Raw genomic sequence first — 21,350 nt, 5'->3', positions numbered from 1 at the left:
AGTAACACCCAAATTCAAAATAAAAAAATAAGTTAGCCTCCACTCAAGACAATATCACAAAGTATGCAGTTTTACCCAAAGCTCCTCCTTCTGTCAGTCTCTCAGTTTCAGTGACATATTTAATGGTTCACACCTCCTCTAATCATCCCACAGAGGCAGTGAAATTTCTTTCCAAGTTACAAGTCCATTCTCAGCACACGGTGACAACATGCTGGTGACTCTCTGTGCTCTCATCACTGCTCTGACATGTATAGATCCTCATTTATACTTCAGATTAGTTGTTATTTGTTGGATTGATATTTCAGTGGGTTTCTCTTCTTATCATTTGCAGGTGTGAGTGGTGTGACGGTGCTGACAGAGAAACCTGTGTTATCAGTGAGCAAAGGAGAGACAGCCACCATGGACTGTAACCTGGGGACTGTTACTAATAGTGAGGCGCGCTGGTATAAACAGATTCCAGGAGAAGTTCCTCAGTATGTGCTGAGGATGTATCATACCTGGAGTTCTCCAAGCTATGGCTCTGGGTTCTCTGCTCCAAAATTTACATCCACTCATCAGTCAACAACAGATTATCGTTTGATCATCAACAATGTGGAGGAGGGAGACTCTGCAGTCTATCACTGTCAGACATGGGACAGCTCTGTTGATGAGTTCGTATCACAGTGATTTACACTGTGACAAAAACGTTCTCACTGATACTTCTGCTTTTGGGGACTCTTTCACATACTGTACACTCACAACTCTTTTACACGCACGTTTTCGTCCTTAATCAAGTTTTGAATAGACGATAATTTCAGTAAGCTTTATAGCGATAACTGTTGCATTCCATCTGCAGTAAAAGTAATAGTACTCAGTAAATCCTATTTACTCTTTCACCTTAGGGTATATTTACTTTTCATAGAGCTACATGCATGCAAATACTCATACTGACGACATCAACAAACTTCTAAATATCATATCATGAACATCACTGCCATGAAATCCAGGATTTCAGTTTGTGCCTACTACACTGAACAAAAATATAAACTGCACATTCCAGGGTGGCCTTTTGTTGTGGGCAGTCTGAGGTACACCTGTGCACTACTCATGATGTCAGATCAGCATCCTGATGTGGCACACCTGTGAGGTGGGATGGATTATCTCAATATAGCAGATGTGCCCACTACCACACATTTGGACTGATTTGTGACCACTGTTTGGGAGGGATGGTTATATTGTGTATCTGGGATGAATTTTAGGTCTCTACGTCCATCCCATGGGGAATGGGAGCAAAAACAAAAGTGTTGCGTTTATATTTTTGTTCAGTGTATTTTTCACAGTACACTTTGAAAGCACTCAGAATAAAGGAAAAAAACATATATTTTAACATAAAAATTCCTGCAGCAGTTACTTAGTTTATTAACTTACCATTCAGTAATCTTACCATCTTTGCCACTGGATTTTGCTCAGACAGATTCAGAGCTTTAAATCCTAGAACAGCTAATACTATTTCATTACTGACGGTACAGAACTGTCGACTCTTTGTACTACTCCTATTCTAGTGAAGTTGTATCACAGTGATTCAGACTGACAAAAATCTGAATGAGATACACTGCAGTGCTTATGTATTCCTAGTATTAATCAGGCAAAACCATAAAATCTTCAGGAAAGCAACTAATGACACAGAGGAGAAACTAAATGTCTAAAGAGACAGAAATTGTTTGAAACACGTAAGCAGTGTTTTGAAATATCAATTAAGGAAATGAGATGTTGGCAGTGAAATTTGGCCTGAAGAGGATGTTGCAATTCCTCATGCCTTATTGGTGCCGTTTTGTAAAGCCATGTATACAAACTGAGTCACTGTGGTATTCGGTACCAAGCTGACTGTAACAAGTACTTTTAACTGAAAAAGATTTTCTGATGATTCATGTTTTCATATGGTTATATGTTTTGTTGTTGTTATTTTATATTCATTTTTATTTATTGATTTAATTTTATTTATTGCTATTATTTATTTATTTATTTTGTGGCGGGGGGGGGGGGGTCACTTGTATTTATACCCTCTGTTAATTATGTGTAACAAGGAGAAATGAAACAGGGGGAAAGTTTTGAACATATGAAGAAAATGAGGTGCAAAAAATGCATGGAAAGTCATATCTATGAGTAATTTGAACGTAATCCTGCCACTTTGTGCATTCCCAACTGACGGTCTAGAAAAAGGTGTCTAATTTACCAAGCTGTGAAACAAGAAACATCTCATGATGGTAAAACCACTGAGCTCTCTCACAATGCTTGCAACCTTATTGTTGCGAAACATACTGACAGCATTGGCACAGTTGGGGTCATAATCTGGAAGTGGAAAGACAATCATTTCGCCATAACCGGTGACAACCAGGTGGTCCCTGAAAGAGTTCAGACAGAGTGAAAAGAATCCAAGGACCATCTGTAGAGAGCTACAGAAAGAAAAGAAAACAATCAGTAATGCACTCAATTTTTCAAACTATAGCCTGTATGCAAAAATTCACTGCTGAAGAAAAATCATGTTGAAGTGCATTTAAAGTTTGCTGAACAACATTTAGACATGCCTGAGAGATCACCATACTGGGAGATATACAGTCTTGTCAGATGAGATACAAATTTTCATAAAATGTAATACTTCGGATGGCACAATAGACACCATGCTTGGAAGCCAAAAGCCACTGCAAATCACCTCCAACACAGTGAAGATTGGAGGTGGTGTGGTGCTGTTTTTCAGCATACAGCTCTGGCATATGTCATATAACTGAAGGAAGGATGAGTGGAAAATGCACAGAGACAATCTTGATAAAAAAATATGCTGCCATCTGTCAGGACATTGAAGATGAAGAGCGTGGACATTTCAGCAAGACAATTATACTAAATGCAGCCAAGGAAACTCACAACTGGTTTCAGAGAAGGAAGATAAAGTTTCTACAATGGCCCAGGTAATCATCTGACCTGATGACCTGAAAATCTGCACAATCTAAAATAGTTTCAAGTTGTCGTATGTACAGGAGACATGAATCCGTTATATTAAAATTGTGCGAAAAGGTGTTAAACCAAATGTGTATATTTTTATATAAATGTTGTTCACTAAAATGATGTGAAATATGTTGTTGATCACTCTTATTGTTTTCATAATATTTTAATTTGTGTTGAGGTTGGCATAAATTAAAATAAGATAGGTAGGCCTGTTTTATATTTCTTCAATAGTAGTTAACAGCAGCGGTCCCCAACCCCCGGGCCTCGGACCGGTACTGGTCCGTAAGTTGTTTGGTACCGGGCCGCAAGAGTTGAGGCTTGGGTGTGAAATGTATGGTTTTCAGGGTTTTTATCGGTTTTCAGCGTTATTTTGTTATCGTTTTTATAGTTTACTCGGTTTTCCTGGGTCTTTTCACGTGTGTTATGAATAAATCTTCTTTTTTTCGGTACTGGTACTAGTTTTATTTTGTTGTATTTATCCACGACACCTTAAAGGCCGGTCCGTGAAAATATTGTCGGGCATAAACCGGTCCGTGGCGCAAAAAAGGTTGGGGACCACTGGTTAACAGTGTTACTAAAGTTAAAAGTAAACTTTAAAACTTTAAAAGTAATAAGAAACTGGCCTAACATTTTTTTTAAAAAAGAAAGAAAATTACTCATCACCTTTAAACTTCTCCCTCTCTTCCTGCCCAGCATGCACCTGCAGGTCTTAGTGTCTCATTCATAACCTCACGTTATCAGTTCTCTGTCAAATAAACTGATCGTACAATATGAACTGCTTACTGAAAATGTTTCAGTTGCTGTCATTTGGTCATTCAGAAACTGTTTTATTTTGGTCAAACAAAACTTTATGTATTGTCAAGAAAGTCTAAATAAAGTCTGTACTTATTTTTATTTTTTTATTTTTTCAAAAAAAAAAAAAAAATCAAACATGGAGAGCTTCTGGCTGTGGTAGCATGTCACCAAATGTTTTCACAGAAAAAAGTCAGACAAAAAATGTGTCTCCAAAATTCTGAAATACAGAGAGCGCGCCTACACAGTGCTGAAGCTGAAATTTTGCACTTGTTAAAGGCTCTTTGGAATATAATTAAAAATAATCAAATTTAAATATGATCAATCAGAAATGTTCTCTCTTTTTAAATGTATCTATTAGTTTTTATTTAGCAAGTTTTAATTTTGATCAAACTGATTGTTCGTGACAAGGTAACTTACAAGAATTGAATTTCCTGGAGGAACCCATCTGAGGGATAAAGTTTCAGCTAATCTAAGAAGAGCATCTCCTCCAGCTCTCATACTGTAATGTAACCGCTGTGTGGCAGGCAGGTATTGGACCCAAATGCAGGGCACAGGAGACTGAAAATGCTGCACTCAAACAAAATACAAAACAAAGAGTGGCCAGGAACAAAGAAACCAACACTAGGAAAACAAAGAGCAGGAAAATGTGCCACCATTAGGGATTGAAAGTTTTCTGCTTTTTATTTGTTATTTTTGAAAGTTTTGACATAATTATATTAATTTTATCCTACAGTTTCTTTTAACTGCTGCATCTTAATGGTTTATCACAATGTGGGAATTTCAAGCTGGAAACTGGTTTCAAAAATCATGATAAACTGTTTTTATACATCACATTTATAAACAGGCCATTCTCATTTACAGACATTTAGTTACTTAATTAGATGATTTGTGCAAAGCCAGGCGTGTCAGAGAATAAAATACAGAGTTGAAGTTGAAATTCTAAACTTCATGTTGCTTCAGAAAATGTAAATCTAATTGTAATTTTTTAAACAAAATACAAGTTAAAGTATAAAATATAACAAACCAAAATCCTGCCACATTTAGGATATGGAGAAAGTCACCATTCCAAAATACAAAACAAACAAAAAAATTTATTAAAAAGAATGGAAGATGATGATGTTGCCACAGGGTAAATGCACAAGACATTACCAACACCAATAATAATAATATTAATAGCACAGACAAGAGAAAGTAAAAAAATCAAATGCTCCTCCTCCTGTTAGTTGTATTAAATAGCTCTTCCACCATCATCTCTCCACTCAGTTCTTAGCCCACACTGACAACATGCTGGTGACTCTCTGTGCTCTCATCACTACTCTAACATGTAAAGTGTCTTGAATATACTGAAGAAAAGACTTCATGTTAGAGTTAAATGTCAGTGTGTTTGTCTTAACTCCATGTGTTCTGGTTGTTTGCAGGTGTGAGTGGTGTGACGGTGCTGACACAGAAACCTTTTTTATCAGTGAGGAAAGGAGAGACAGCCACCATGGACTGTAACCTGGGGACTGTTACTAACTATGCTGCTGCCTGGTATAAACAGATTCCAGGAGGAAGTCCTCAGTACGTGCTGAGGATGCATCATAGCTGGGGTTCTCCAGAATATGGCTCTGGGTTCTCTGCTCCTAAATTCACATCCACTCATCAGTCAACAACAGATTATCGTTTGATCATCAAGAATGTGGAGGAGGGAGACTCTGCAGTCTATTACTGTCAGACATGGGACGGCTCTGCTAACAGTGGGGTATCACAGTGATTCACACTGTGACAAAAACCTCCTCACAGATACTTCTGCTTTTTGATGCTCTTTCACATGCTGAAAAAAAGACACATCCAAGAAACACACTGAAATCCCACCACCTTCAAATACTGTGTTATTTGTTTTGTTTTTTAAATTAATTTTAATATTCATCATTGAAAATATGAATAAAGCAAGCAGAGGAATATAGAGATATTATTCAGCCAAAACATGTCAGAAGTGGACTAATACTGTATATAACTAAAAGTTATCTATAAGTAATAGAAATTTAGTAAACACCAGTCTCAGCTCTTAAATAGTGATAACTATACATCAGGCAGAAATAAATATAAGACGAGAAGAAAACGTGTGATGTGTGAGGATAAGGGCATTTGCATTTAAACTACAACTGTTCTGAATTTGTTGAGACTTGTTCTACCTCATGTTCTTATAAACGTTACTGTTTATTCTTTTCACATAAGTCCTGCTCACATTTCAGCTAGAAAGAGATTGGTGTTAACACCTAAAACTGTCAATAATCAGTTATATAATATTTATTCCCTTTACAACAATATTTTCGTGAGCAATATGTCATGACAGCCATAAGTGTGTCAGTTGAACATGAGCCAGAAACATTTAATTGATGTTATTTGCATTATAAATGATTTTTTATTCTATGAATGAAAATCATTGTGTTGAATCTCCTCCTGTCATGGTCCTGGGTCGGTGACCCAGCGCTTTAAGTTTATTATTATCATTTTCCAATTTATTATCATGATTATTATTATTGTTTGAGTTCTACGTGTTATATTCGGTCTGCCTCTGAGCCTGCGTCTGTATCTGTCTGTCTATGGTGTCACCCCGTCTGTTTGTGAATCTGTCTGTTTAGTTCAATGTCTGTGTCTGAGTTTCCTGTTTTATTGTGAAGGTCTGTGTCATATGTGAGTGTGCTCAGTTTACGTTTCCCCTGTCTCGTCAGCTGTGATTTCTCCCAGGTGTGTTCCCCTCCTGTCTCTCATCCCTTGATTACTGCCGTCTGTGTATTTAAGCCCTGTGTTTCTCTGTGTCAGTGTCGCGTCGTACCATCAGATTATGCCTGTGTGTTTCGATTCTCCATATTCCATGTTCACTTCATGTTTTGTTTTCGTACCAGCAATAAAGCTGAGGTTTTTGAGTTTCAAGTTAGTGTCTGAGTCCTGCGTTTGGATCCTCCTCTCCGCACACAGAGCCCTGACACCTCCTCCTTTGGTTTGCCTCTCCTCTGTGTCTTTAAGTGTCAGTATCGCTTCACTTCTCACTACAATCCCACTCACATCTCAGCTGAACAGTAAAGATCATTTACACCTCACACTGACAGCATGCTGTGGATCCTGTGCACTCTCATCACTGCTCTAACATGTAAGATCTTCTGTTTTAGGGTGTATATTTTTGGAGGTAAACTTTTCAAGTTGTCAGAAGTGAATTTAGTAAATTTCTTTACTAAGACCACCAGGTACCGGAACAGCTTCTTCCCCACAGCTGTCAGACTCCTGAACTCTGCCTCCTGACATCTGACCCACGTTAACACATGGACTGAACATACACACACCCACAATGGACAACTGTACCCTCAAACACACAATAATAACATGGACTGAACCACCACTCACAACCACTAGCACTTTATATAGCCTCTGTAGAAATTATCCACACCCTCACCTTCACAACATACTTCATACCGTGTACATTATAACATACCATAATAGACCCATTTCTGTAATATACTTACTAGAGATGGCACGATACCACTTTTTTATGTCCGATACCGATACCTATATCATAAATTTGGATATCTGCCGATACCGATATGAATCCGATATAGTGTTTTTTAATCAACAAAACTGTTTTTTTAAATATCTTGCTGCATTTCGTATAAGTTCATACTCAAGTTTAAAACAACAACTACACTAAAGCTATTCTGTTATACCTGTATGCAAAAAAAAAAATATTTCATAGTTCAGCAATACTGATCAATCTAATAAACTTAAACCTACACCATCCTCCCTATTCTGGTATCTTAAAGAGTATATTAAGCAACCTAACCAATAGGGTTCCAACTCCCAGCAACAACAAAAAATAAATAAATAAAAAATAGGGAACAACCCCTCACGCTCCACCTCATGATGCTTAATCGACGTAATCAACCTTAATTTGATGCAGTGTGAAAAAAAAATGCACAGAAATCAATTATTTTTCAAGAAATATTAAATAGATTCAACATCTTTCTTCAACAAAATTGCAGACTGCACAGATGGTACCTTCCCAAAGGAAAAAGTACTATAGTTTACTAGGATATATATATTAGACTTAATAGTTACTATATACAGTAATTGACTTCTATTCATTTTGCATCAAATTAAAACTTTGGCTGTCAGATAATTATTTATTTAAAGCTAGACATTTTAAATGAGAATAAGAAAGAAAAGTATGTCTTTGTGCCCCCTTTTCCCAGTTAATGCCCTATCGCCCCCCCCCCCGGCTAAACTTTGCTAGATCCGCCCCTGCAGAGTTACCAGCGTCAGCTATGTAGAAAAAGATCCTGGTGTAGAAAGTAATATTAAATAAATTCTAACAACAGCTTATCAAGCTTAAACGTGCTGCTGTTGTTCAGCCGCTGGTTTCCTCTTTCTGGTGCAAAGTGGGCCAAAAACAAACAAGAGAGAGACGGACTCACGACAGAAAAGCCGATCAGCTGATCATTAAGCAGTTTCATGATTGAAGTAGCAGCAAGAAGAGGCAGTCGCTCCATATATCGTTTGTTAAGCTTAACGCAGGAATGCTTTACAAACATTCAGAGATGGACTTACACACTTGCTTTACTTCTCTCGGGGATAACTTTGTCGGAGATGAAATGCCGGGTTGCTAGCGAAGCTCCACATGCTATCCAGACCACCGACAGGTCCCGCATGCCACAGCCGCTCTATCACGTGATGCACACTGCTCCAACGTGCTAACGTTCTGAGGCGAGTTACGGCGTGTTGCAAGTTTTGTGAGGTGCTTTCGTGATATTTAATGGATCGGATTACATTTTTTATTTTTCTCCGATATCCGATCCAGTAATTTAGGTCAGTATCGGACCGATACCGATACGTAATATCGGATCGGTCCATCTCTAATACTTACATATCTATATTATTGCTAATATATATTGTAATATGTCTATATCACTGAAGCACTTCTGGATGGATGCAAACTGCATTTCGTTGCCCTGTACCTGTGCATGTGCAATGACAATAAAGTTGAATTCTATTCTATTCTATTCTATTCATTCATGTTTTTGTGTGTGTTTCCTGGCAGATGTTGATGCAGTGATCGTGTTGACCCAAACACCTGCTGTCCACACAGTTTCTCCAGGTCAAGAAGTTGTTCTCAACTGTAACATAGAGAGATATGATGGGAATTCTGTTAGCTGCTATAAACAAGTTCCTGGAGAGGCTCCTCAATATGTTCTAAGATTTCGTCATTCTAGCAGCTCACTCAGCTTTGGAACAGGATTCTCCTCTGACAGATTCAACTCTAAATCCTCATCAAACATTGATTACCAGTTCATTATCAAGCGAGCAGAGACAGGAGACTCTGCAGTGTATTACTGTCAGACATATGATGACTCTGCTTCTGCGTACGTATCACAGTGATTCAGGCTGTGACAAAAACCTCCTCAGTATTACTTCTGCTTTTAGAAACGCTTTCATATGCAGATAATATATATATCCAGTGAACTAAGTGTAACCCACTATCTTTAGACTGTGTTTTTAAACACTGGAATGTTGTTGGTGTTTTTTTATTCATTTTAACCTTGATTATTAAAAGTATAAAAAGAAAAGTACCGAAAAATACATCTCATTCACTAATATTGGCCCAAATTATAATATGTAAAAACACATAAACCAAACTATCCAACATACGGTATTTTATGTTTTTGCAAGTTATTTTTAAATAATAAAAAAATTATAGACTTCTCTCAGCTCTTTCATGGTTGTAATTGTTTAATTGTTATATTCCAGCTGCAGTAAATGTGACAGTAACCAGATTCTATCTGTCAGAAAGAACGAATCACTGGATTCATCAAAAACACATTTTTAAATGGAGAAGCAAATTCTCATTTTATTTAGAGATGTGTTTATGATGTTTGTCTTAATTGTACACACATTTATATTTAATGTGTACATGTTCTGATTTTGACATGGTTACATATATAAATGTTGATGTTTTTGCTTTTGAAAATGAAATAACATTTTTTTTAACCTTTCTAGTTGGTTTTCCCTCATTTCCCTTATTAACAAGAAACAACTAGAAGCTGAAGTGTGCCAAGAACAAAGGTGCTGCTAAGAAAGATATCCATCTCTATCTGGGTGTTTAAAATAGTTCAGACAGATTTAGTACCATATAATAAACCTTCATGTTAGACGTTTATAAGCCAGAAAGTAAATCTAGAAAATTGAAGAAAAAAACACTAGAGATTTCATTCTTTTACCTTTTTTCAATAACATTATTTATGTAAGTCAGGTCTTTAAAATATGACCATGAACTAATAACACTGAAGGTGTGATTTACTACACTAAGTGTAAATACAGTTGAGATCGAAATAACTCCATTATAGATTATATATTATAATCTTATTATATATTATATATTATATATTATATTATATATAGATTATAAATCTAAAACCTGAAAGACAAATACTGAGTCGCAAACCCAGTACTGTGACATATACACTGATTAAGTCATTATATTAGTTTTTGTAGAGCAAATTCAAAGAAAATTATATGATATCATTGAGTTTGAAACAATAATGCTCATATAATGACAATGTTCACTGTATGAAATTATGAATTATTAATATCAGTAATTTAGTCTTTCATAAACAAGCTGTTTTTCTGAATCTCCTCCTCTTTCAGTTCTGCTCCTCTGTCTTTATAAGCTTCAGTATCTCTTCTCACTACATCCCCTCTCATCTTTCAGGATCAGTTTCTCCACCTACTACTGTGCTCTCATCTCTGCTCTGACGTGTAAGATGTTCTTATTGATTTTAAAATCTGTATATTTTTAGGTAAATCTTTCACTCATTTTTTTTTCTCGGTTTCTTGGCAGATGTTGATGCAGTGATCGTATTGACCCAAACACCTGCTGTCCACACAGTTTCTCCAGGTCAACAAGCTGTTCTCAGCTGCAACGTAGAGAGATATGATGGGAATTATGTTAACTGGTATAAACAAGTTCCTGGAGGGGTTCCTCAGAAAGTTTTCACTATTCTGGCAGCTCACTTGAATTTGGAACAGGATTCTCCTCTGACGGATTCAACTCTAAATCCTCATCAAACATTGATTCCTAGTTCATAATTAATCAGGCAGAGACAGGAGACTCACAGTCTATTACTGTAAGACATGGGACAGCTCTGCTAACAGTGGAGTATCACAGGGATTCACACTGTGACAAAACCTCCACACTGATACTTCTGCTTTTTAAGACTCTTTCACAACCTGGTAAACGACACCTCTAACAAACCTTCAAATAGTGTGTTATTTGTTTGTTCATTTTTTTTTTTTTAAATATTTATCATTGAAATCATGAACAAAGCAAACTGGGGAAAATCCATATTCATCCATCCATCCATTGGCTTCCGCTTATCCTTTTCAGGGTTGCGGGGGGCGCTGGAGCCTATCCCAGCTGTCAGTCAATAACTACTCATATGCAAAATCATATACAAAAAGCAGACCTACATTGTATGCATGTACGTATAAGTAATATAAATTTAGACACCAGACTCAACTCTTAAATAGTTATAAACATAGATTCAGCATCATTAAATGTAAGAAAAGAAGAAAATGTGTGATGTGTGACGATAAGGCCATTTGCATTTGAACTAAAATTGTTCAAGGAACTGCCTGTAATGGTTCAAATCTCTGATGGAGCTGATGGAGAGTTTTTAAATGAGGACAATTCACTTTACTTTGTAACAGGATTCTCATCAGACTGACTAAATTCCACATCATCCTTAGACATGGATTTAGAGTTAAAAGGAGGAGGGTAAGCATTGTACTGCACTGAAACATAGACTCTATTGCGTAGAACATAACACAATCATGAATACTGAGACAAAAAACAAACAAAACACAACTGAGTGACACTACAGCTTTTATGAATTCTGAAGAGTTAACATTTCCAACCATTAATTGTAGAACAAAACAAATGAATACAAAAATGAATTTGAGTGTCTAAAACCAAAATGTTTTGGTAAACGCAAATTAGTCAGTCCTCTAATTGTTGTGTTTAACTCTCAAGATGTAGATGAGCGACACTGGTATTTGTTTTTGTGAATCAGGGGAACTATATCAAAACGCCTGTATCACAGTGATTTCATTTGTGAGAAATACCACAAAACTCATGTGGCTCAACTTTGAAACAAAAAAGGAGCCCACACAGTTCTAGTACTAAAATTATTATTTTTTTTAACTCTTTATTCAGTTGTTCAATATTCATAAATGGCGTAACATTTTATCAAATGTTCTTCTAATCCTAAACACTCCAGTTTCATGTGAATTTCCAGAGAAGTTCATACATTTCAAGGTTGTTGATTATGTAATTATAACAGGTAACTGTAAGGGTTAGCGGGATTCTGATCTTTTTTTTTTCTTGTCCAAACATAAAAACTGGTAATGGTAAAAGCATCAGTAATAAACCTGAAGGACATAGCAACCATCCTTCCATACATACATCTTCTTCCACTTTTCCGAGGCTGGGTCGCAGGGGCAGCAGCCTAAGCAGAGGACCCCAGACCTCCTCCAGCTTCTCTGGGGGAACATCAAGCTGTTCTGAGGCCAGCCGAGAGATATGCATATGCGGGGTCTGCCCCGGGGAATCTTCCCAGTCAGACATGCCTGGAACACCTCACCCAGGAGACATAGCAAACAATTTTTCATAATAAAATGCAGTAGCACAATTTTAAGGGAGAGGAGGGAGACATCACAATCACCAATATTTATTAATACAAAAACAGAATTACCCTCCACTGAACATAAATTACCCAAACATCGCAAACTACGCAGATTTAGCTCCTCCTCCTGTCAGTCTCTCTGAGTTTCTGTCACATATTTAATGGTTCACACCTCCTCTCCTCCTACAGAAGCAGTGCACAACACACAGTGACAACATGCTGGTGACTCTCTGTGCTCTCATCACTGCTCTAACATGTATGGAACCTCATTTACACTTCAGATTAGTAGTTATTTGTTGGATTCATATGTGCTTGTGTTTCTCTTGACTCCATGTCTTCTTGATGTTTGCAGGTGTGAGTGGTGTGACGGTGCTGACACAGAAACCTCCTGTTTTATCAGTGAGGAAAGGAGAGACAGCCACCATGGACTGTAACCTGGGGACTGGTACTAACACTGTCTATTGGTATAAACAGATTCCAGGAGGAGTTCCTCAGTTTGTGCTGTATTTTCATCATAGCTCTAGTTCTCCAGGCTATGGCTCTGGGTTCTCTGCTCCAAAATTCACATCCACTCATCAGTCAACAAAAGATTATCGTTTGATCATCAAAAATGTGGAGGAGGGAGACTCTGCAGTCTATTACTGTAAGACATGGGACAGCTCTGTGAGAGAGTACGTATCACAGTGATTTAAACTGTGACAAAAACCTCCTCACTGATACTTCTGCTTTTTGATGCTCTTTTTTCACATGCTGACAAAAGACCCATTCAGCAAACTCAGTGTAAACCCACCACCTTCAAATAGTGTGTTTATTGTTATTTTTGATTTTAATGTTCATCAATGAAAACTCAACAACTTCAGACAGTCTGCTAATAAATACTGAATTACTTGTTTTGATATATTTTTACATTCATCACTGAAAGTATAAAATATCGAGGAGTATAATGACCACCAACAACACAAATTGCCATATATATGTACACAATTATGTGCATTTTAAATTATGTGCATCTAACACAATTAAACCTATTATGTGTGTGTGTTTTTAAATAACAGCAATTTGACAAACGGTTGTCTAAAACTCTGATAACTGTCACATTCTAGCTGCAGTAAATCACATTAATCAACCTAAACAGATACTGATAAAGTTGCAGCTGAATATTAAAGGATATTTACACCTCACACTGACAACATGCTGGGGTCTGTCTGCTCTCTCATCACTTCTCTAAAGTGTAAGACGTTCTTCTCATCTGTTTCATAGCCCATCGTTTTGGAGAAAGACATTTCACTCATGTTCTTTCTGTGTTTGTTGGCACATGTTAATGCAGCGGAAGTGTTTATCCAGATACCTGCTGTCCACAAGGTTTCTCCAGGTCAAGAAGTTGTTCTCAGTTGCAATATGGTTCAATTATGTTAGATGGTCTAAACAGGTTCCTGGAGGGGTTCCTCAGTTTGTCATTCTGGCAGCTCACTTGGCGTTGGAACAGGTTTCTGTCCCCAGAGGTGGGAAGTAACCAAGTACAAATACTTACTTACTGTACTTAATGATAGGTTTGTAGCTTGAACCTATTCGCTGGAACGTTGAAGACAATATAATTACACAGCAAGCAAGACACGAAGTAGGCAAAGTTCTTCATGTTTCTCGTGCACGGGAGAGAACCGGACAAACGCCGTTCCTTCGCTTGACCCCAGTTGCTCTCGTCCGTTCTCCCGTAACACTGCTCTTTTATTGAGGTTACATGAATATGCATAGGTTCATTAACATATGACGTCTACATACACACAAAGAGTACCTTGCCTTTGTGTGTGTGTGTGTGTGTGTGTGTGTGTGTGTGTGTGTGTGTGTGTGTGTGTGGCTTGTGTGAGGTCAAGATGTGACCCTGTGAAGACTCCCCAAAGCTGGTGCCAGGAGTCTAGCGGGTCCATCTGAACAAAAGGCTCTTATACTTAAACAGATATACGTGTGTTTGCTATGCCATATATCAACAAGAGAAGATACGACCTCTCCTAGGAGGTGTGTGATCTATGCCAGAACACTCTGTAGAGGAGTGAACGCACCCCCCTCTTCATGCTACACAGAGTTGTTACAGACCTCCTAGGATGAGACATTCTTTCAATCTACAAATGATTATATACTTCTAAGCATATATGGTTAAATATTTCTAAGCATAAATGACAATCAACAATACAAAACCTAACACTTAAGTACAAAGTTTTCAACAAGCTGTTCTCAACTGCAACATTGAGAGAGATGATACGAATTCTATTAGCTGTATAAACAAGTTCCTAGAGAAGATCATCTGTATGTTCTAAGATTTCTCCATTCTGACAGCTCAAAAGCTTTGAAACAAGATTCTCCTCAGAAAGATTCAACTCTACGTCCTCATCAAACGTTAATTATCATTTAACTATCAAGTTCGCAGAAATAGAAGACACTGTACTTATCACAATGTGTTACAAACCTCTTGGCAGTACATATGCTTTCTTAGACTCATTCACTTGAGTATAGTCCAATCAAGAAAATGCAGAGTAACATACAACCTCCAGATAATGTTTTATTAAACATTGGATTGCTCATTTATTAAAATCCTTTTTTTAAAAACCGTTAACCTGCTCAAATACAACATTAAAAAAAGCTGAAAGCTTTTATGTCGGCTGGTACAAACAGGTTCCTGGTTCTTCTCCTCATTTCTGAGATTTCATCATTCTCACAGGTCAACTGCATTTTCAGCAGGATTCTCCTCAGACACATTAATATCTAAATCCTGACCAAACACTGATTTGCAGTCTTTTATCAATCATGCAGAGACAGGAGACTCTGCAGTGAGTTCCTGTCAGACATGGGAAGACTCTCCCAAAAATGCTCCGTCATAGTGAACCAGACTAAACAAAATCTCATTGAGAGACAGTGAATCTCTGTTTAATTCAGATCAGTAATGAGTACTTAATTAAGTCTTACACAAAACAAGTGACAAGAAGGAATAAACATGACTACACACAGAGAAATGCAGTTATAAAATACAAACAGATGAAGTGAATGAGATGTTGACAGTGAAAGTTAGTCTCTACAGGATGTTTCAGTTCCTCTCCCCTCATCAGTGACAGTCAGGAGGTTTTTGTACAGCCATGTATACAAACTGAATCACTGTGGTATTCGGACAAGGCACCAAGCTGATTGTGACAAGTAAGTACTTTTAAACTGATTATAAAACAACAGAGATTTTGCAAAACTCTGCTGATGACTACTTAGTTCAATATGTTTCTTGTTCAGCATCATTTTTATGATTTTATACAACATGAAATAGTTTGAGGTTGTTGTATGTGCAGGAGACATGAATCCTTTATATTAAAAAAATTGAAAAGGTGTCAAAACAAATTTGTATATTTTTATATAAATGTTGTTCACTAAACATTATGTGAAATAGGATATCATCTGTTCTTATTATTCTCATAGTGTTTTTATTTAATATTGGGGTTGGCATTTCAAAAACATATATAAGATTGTTTTCTTTTTCTTCAGTAGTAGTTAACAGTGTTACTAAAGTTAAAAATTACTTTTAAGTGATTAGAACCTGGCTGTACAGTTTTTTTTTAAATGAAAGAAAATTTCTCACAGTAACTGACATGTTATGCAGAAACCTCCAGAATTAAATTCACGACATCTTACATGAAAAGTTAAAGAGTAACTAGTCATATTTTATTTTAGGAAAACTTAAAAAGAAAATCAATTGATATGTTGGGTTGTTATGTCTGTATATTTTTCCAAATCACATTAGTATTGTTTTCTTCTAATTTCATAACAAATATTATGTTTATTCCATATTGACTCTTATTGATGTCTCGATTTCTTCTGTTTTCATTATTTCATTTCATTTCCTTTGATTTTTCAATTTCCTGAATGTTCTTCATGTATTTTCAGGCTCCAGCCTCTCTCCTCCTGTCCTGACAGTCTTCCCTCCATCCAGTGCTGAGCTCCAGTCCGACACAGCTTCTCTGGTCTGTCTGTCCAGTCAGTCTGTGTCTTTTGCAGATGTGAGCTGGTTGGCTGGTGGGAGTCCAGTGAGCAGTGGGATCTCTACCAGCACTGCTGTTCAGAGACCAGACCAGACTTACCAAATCAGCAGCTCTCTGACCATCCAGACGTCAGACTGGAACATGGATAAGGTTTATACATGTAAAGTGTCTTTGGGCTCACAGACTTCAGAGAAAACCATCAAGAAGTCAGAATGTCCCACTGAATAGTCGAGGACCAGAATGTGCATTTAAAATCTGCTTCTTTACTGCTTGTGCTGTTTGTTCATTACAGTTGTTACATGTTAGAAATCAGAATAAAGCAAAAGGTTTAAGTCATGTATTCTTTTGCTGGTTTTTGACAAGTATTTTCAGGAATTCGTGTTTTGCAATAAATTAATAAAAGCATTGATTTAAAAAATGTGTTTTCTTGTGAGTAAATGGGAAAATGTGTCACTGTATTATAAACAACATAAGTTTAAGGTTATTAAAATGAACTGTTAAATTTTGGAGAGGGGCACAGAGAGGAAAAAAACACTCATAAGCACACCACTTTTTAAAATATCTTCTTCCCATAGTTAAAACATAAGTATTTTCTGACATACACGCTATGTAATATTTGAACACTAGAGAGCATCATTTAATAATTCTTCCTCAGTAACAGAGAGAGCAAGTGTCACTGGTTTAAAATGTTGCAAATGAATCTTCACACTCAGTTAGTGAAGCATAACCTCTGCTCTTCTGTTTTTTCATGTCCATGATGCACCTGCAGGTGTTATAACCTCATGTAAATGAAGTATCAGCTCTCTGTAAAATAAAATGAAAATGCTGTTTACTGAAAATTTTTTAGTTATTACCATTTGATCATTCAGAGACAGTTTGCTGAATCCTGTTTGATTTTTGCCTAAACATAACTTTATTTACTGCCATGGAACACTAAATAGAGTCCAGTTATGAAATGAAATGTTACACCCCAAAACACATAAAAAAGGAAAGATAATGCCCCCGCTCTAATCTCCCAAGGAAAGACCAATGCTGCCACAGGGTTGCGCTTTCACAACAACCAGATATTTTGTTAATTTCAAAAGGTAGCAAGTAGTGATGGGATTTCCGGCTCTTTTTAGAGAACCGGCTCTTTCGGCTCGGCTCACTAAAAAGAGCCGGCTCTTTCGGCTCCAAACCGGCTCTTCAGGTTGTTTTGTTGCTTTAATTAATTTAATATTAACAACAATATAAAATTATGCACAAACGGAATTACTAATGTAAAAAAAGTGGTTTTATTTATATATATTTATATATGCTGTGGCCCCTAGAGACAAAACACGTACAAACTCCAAAAAACATTTCTAGCGTTAACTGAACTTCCAAAACAGAACTACCTAGATCACTTAAATTACACAATTGAAAGCATATGTGTATGGTTTGTGTATTTATACACAAACACTCATATATATTCAAATAATTTTTTAAAAAAAAGTTAATTTACCTGTTACTACCACACACCAAATCTGGTCGTTGGTACTTTGGTAACAAAAGCTCAACACTGTCTTTTGTACGTGTTTTGAAGTTTGTATGTGCTTTGTCTGTAGGGGCCACCGTAAATATACTTTTATTTATTCACTCCACATAAAATGTAATAAATAAATCATATAATACAAAAATCAACTATTCACATTTCAACTTTTAACTATTTAAATTTTCAGCTTTTTCCTTTTAAACAAATTTAAAGGGAAACAACACAAAACACTGCAAACCACAACACAATTAAATATAAATTAAAATATGAAAACAAAAAGAAGATGCATATTCTCTGTCATATGGACCTGCATGAATAAACTTTCTGAATCCTTTATCATCTGCAACTGAAAATACTTGTGGATGATTACTATACCTTTCTAATGTGACGTTGTTGTCCCTGCCTCTCTTTCTCTCTCTCCCTCCTGCTCTGTTCCTGTGCTACTGAGTGTAACTACCGCCCCTCCCCCCTCTGCCCAGTGCAAAGCACAAGGCTCGCGTGTGGAGTGAAGTGGAAAAAAATTGCGAGAGAGAGGGTGAGAGAAAGAAAAACAAACCCACGGCTCGCGATAAGGAGCCGGCTCGCGTCGTTCACGTCAAAGATCCGGCTCTAAGAGCCATTTCGTTCGCGACCGACACATCACTAGTAGCGAGCATCAAGATGGGCATGGTCAAAACAACAAACAAAACACTCTAGAAATGAAACAGAACTGACCTACCTATAACGAGAAACCCAAAAGAAAATACTGGCCTCTTACCTGTCTCCCTAACCTAAACAGGAGAAAAAGGTTTTGTCAGGTCACAAATTTTGAAGCCAATATGATAACCTTATCCCACCAACGCTGTGGACATCTAGCTTTTGAATCCAATTAAAATCAAATCACTCATACTGATTCTCTGGAAAAGAGCAGAACAGACTTAGAACAGAGTTTATTAAACATTGTCATATGAACAGCAGAACAGTGCATTTACAGCAAAAATAACACATATCAATCAACACAAACAAAAGCAAAGCAACCCCGGGGTGTAGAGCCTTAAAGCACAAACACAAACACATCCAATATTTAGGGACAGTGATCCCCCCTCCCATCGTTTGGTATTCTTTCTTCCTTTTTTATTTCTCTTCATCTTCTTTTTGACACTCTTCCACATCCTGATAACAGAGAGATCAAGCAAACTCAGTATAAACCCACCAAGATAAAGTGGTGGGTTTACATTATCTGCAACACATTATGCAGATAATATTTTGTAGTTTTTCTCTGTCAATTTTTGCAAATTTCTCAAAGCAGAATCATCATAACACTTATTATGCAGTTCTGACAAGCAGTTAGGGCATTTTTATGACACAGACCTGTGCACAGGACACCCCAACAATTAAAAAAAACAACAACAACCTTTTCACATTCGCCAAAACATGAATAGTAAGTCAGTCACTTCAATTCTGGGATGAATGAATGTAAATTTTTCACCACCCTATAAAGACAGAGTGATTGAAATATGACTAATATCTAATAATATAATATCTAATATCTAGTAGCAACTCAAAGCTAGCAACTTGTGCTTTTTTTGGTCCAGACTCACACAATTAGTTTTTAAACATTGTTCTGTTATTTTTATTGATTGTATTTTTATTTTCATTTAAATTTTCACTTTAAATAAAGAAAGCCCCAGAATACACACACATTATTCACACACAAAGCCTCACATCATCAGCTTTTATTATTATTGTACTGTAGCATATGTCTGATCAAAAACTGTGAAGGTTCTCAGTCATCCAGGTCATCTTCTTTCCAAGCTTCTTAGAATTTGATCAAAAACATGCTAATTGTGAATATGATTTCAAGCCACAGTAAGACAAAATTGAAAAAAAATGAGACTACACAAATTCATTTGGCATTACAGTTCAGTAATTTCACTAACTCGTGCTTAACTAAAATTCAGTCAAAATAAAACAAGACTGCATCAAACTCAGAGTTATGTTCACTGTATGAAATTATCAGTAATTTATATCACTTAATTTAGTTTCTATAAATAAAAGCTGTTTTGCTGAATCTCCTCCTCTTTTACTTCTGCTCCTCTGTGTCTTTATAAGCTTCAGTATCTCTTCTCTTCTCACTACAGCACCTCTCATCTTTCAGCTGGACAGTTTCACCACCTAATATCATCATGTTGGGAACCCTCTGTGCTCTCATCACTGCTCTAACGTGTAAGATTTTCTTCTCATTTATATAACAGTTTGTATATTTTGAGGTAAATCTTTCACTCATTTATTTCTGTGTTTCCTGGCAGATGGTGATGCAGTGATAGTTTTGATCCAGACACCTGCTGTCCACACAGTTTCTCCAGGTCAAGAAGTTGTTCTCAACTGCAACATAGAGAGATATGACAGGAATTATATTAACTGGTATAAGCAAGTTCCTGGAGGGGTTCCTTAGTATGTTCTAAGATTTCGTCATTCTAGCAGCTCACTCAGCTTTGGAACAGGATTCTCCTCAGACAGATTCAACTCTAAATCCTCATCAAATATTGATTACCAGTTCATTATCAAGCGAACAGAGACAGGAGACTCTGCAGTGTATTACTGTCAGACGTGGGATGACTCTGCTTCTGCACCCGTATCACAGTGATTCAGGCTGTGACAAAAACCTCCTCATTATTACTTCTGCTTCTGCTTTCCCTTACAGATTATAGATTCATCAAGAAAATTCTAAAGAAAACGTATGGTGTTATTTTTGTGCCACTATTCTGAGCGCACGTAAATAAAAACGCACCACCTTCAGATAATGTGTTTTTAAATACTGGATTGCTAGTTTTTCCTTCTTAAGTTAAAAGTATCAAAAGGAAAACAATGAAACACATTCACACATTATCAGATAAATCAAAATTCAATTTCTCTCAATCAATTTGGTGCAATTCTCACAGCAGAAAGGTCATTCTGACCAGTCTACATGCTTTGCTCAAAACAGTTAGGGCATTTTTCATAACTCACACTCAACCGTGCAAAAGACAATGTAACTATTTTATATTTGTCAAAACATGAATAGACTGTCAGTCACCTCATCTCTGTGATAAATGATCATTTCCCCAGCCTGAAGACCAATTCATTAAAATGTTTAGTTTTTTGTTTAGTTTTGAGATAGAATAGAATAAACCTTTATTATCCCACAAATGAGAAATGAGGTTTAAATATTTCTGTAAGGAATAGGAACACCTTTTTAGACAGCGCATCTTGAAACTAGAGAATTTACACTCGTTCCATTGGCAGATCTTTTCACTTGTTCCAAGCTTTTGTTCTCTTCCTGCCCAGCATGCACCTGCAGGTCTTAGTTCTCAGGTCTCA

The 21,350-nt window shown here is 36.7% G+C and overlaps 1 protein-coding gene across 5 annotated transcripts; it reads left to right on the top strand.

The window, feature by feature from the left end:
• The first annotated feature begins 6,867 nt into the window (after window positions 1-6,867).
• LOC147332695 (immunoglobulin lambda-1 light chain-like) lies at window positions 6,868-16,916 on the top strand. Of its 5 annotated transcripts, XM_086290683.1 has the most exons (5): window positions 8,978-8,994; window positions 12,695-12,741; window positions 12,838-13,153; window positions 15,628-15,668; window positions 16,404-16,916. In XM_086290683.1, the coding sequence occupies exons 2-5, from the start codon at window positions 12,702-12,704 to the stop codon at window positions 16,724-16,726; spliced, it is 720 nt and encodes a 239-aa protein (XP_086146809.1). In that variant the 5' UTR covers window positions 8,978-8,994; window positions 12,695-12,701; the 3' UTR covers window positions 16,727-16,916. The 5 variants fall into 5 exon arrangements, with proteins under 5 accessions (XP_086146805.1, XP_086146809.1, XP_086146808.1 ...); XM_086290679.1 differs by lacking the exons at window positions 12,695-12,741; window positions 12,838-13,153 and adding an exon at window positions 6,868-6,907 and having other exon boundaries at window positions 8,846-9,171; window positions 15,635-15,668; XM_086290682.1 differs by lacking the exon at window positions 8,978-8,994 and having other exon boundaries at window positions 12,702-12,741; window positions 15,634-15,668.
• Window positions 16,917-21,350: the final 4,434 nt, after the last annotated feature.

The sequence above is a fragment of the Aulonocara sp. 'chitande type north' Nkhata Bay genome, linkage group LG4 (assembly GCF_057382095.1).
Source record: "Aulonocara sp. 'chitande type north' Nkhata Bay isolate Kocher_YH1m ecotype deep benthic linkage group LG4, A_spYH_male_GT1.1, whole genome shotgun sequence".
Lineage (NCBI taxonomy): Eukaryota > Metazoa > Chordata > Actinopteri > Cichliformes > Cichlidae > Aulonocara > Aulonocara sp. 'chitande type north' Nkhata Bay.
This window is presented reverse-complemented; position numbering and strand designations above follow the sequence as displayed.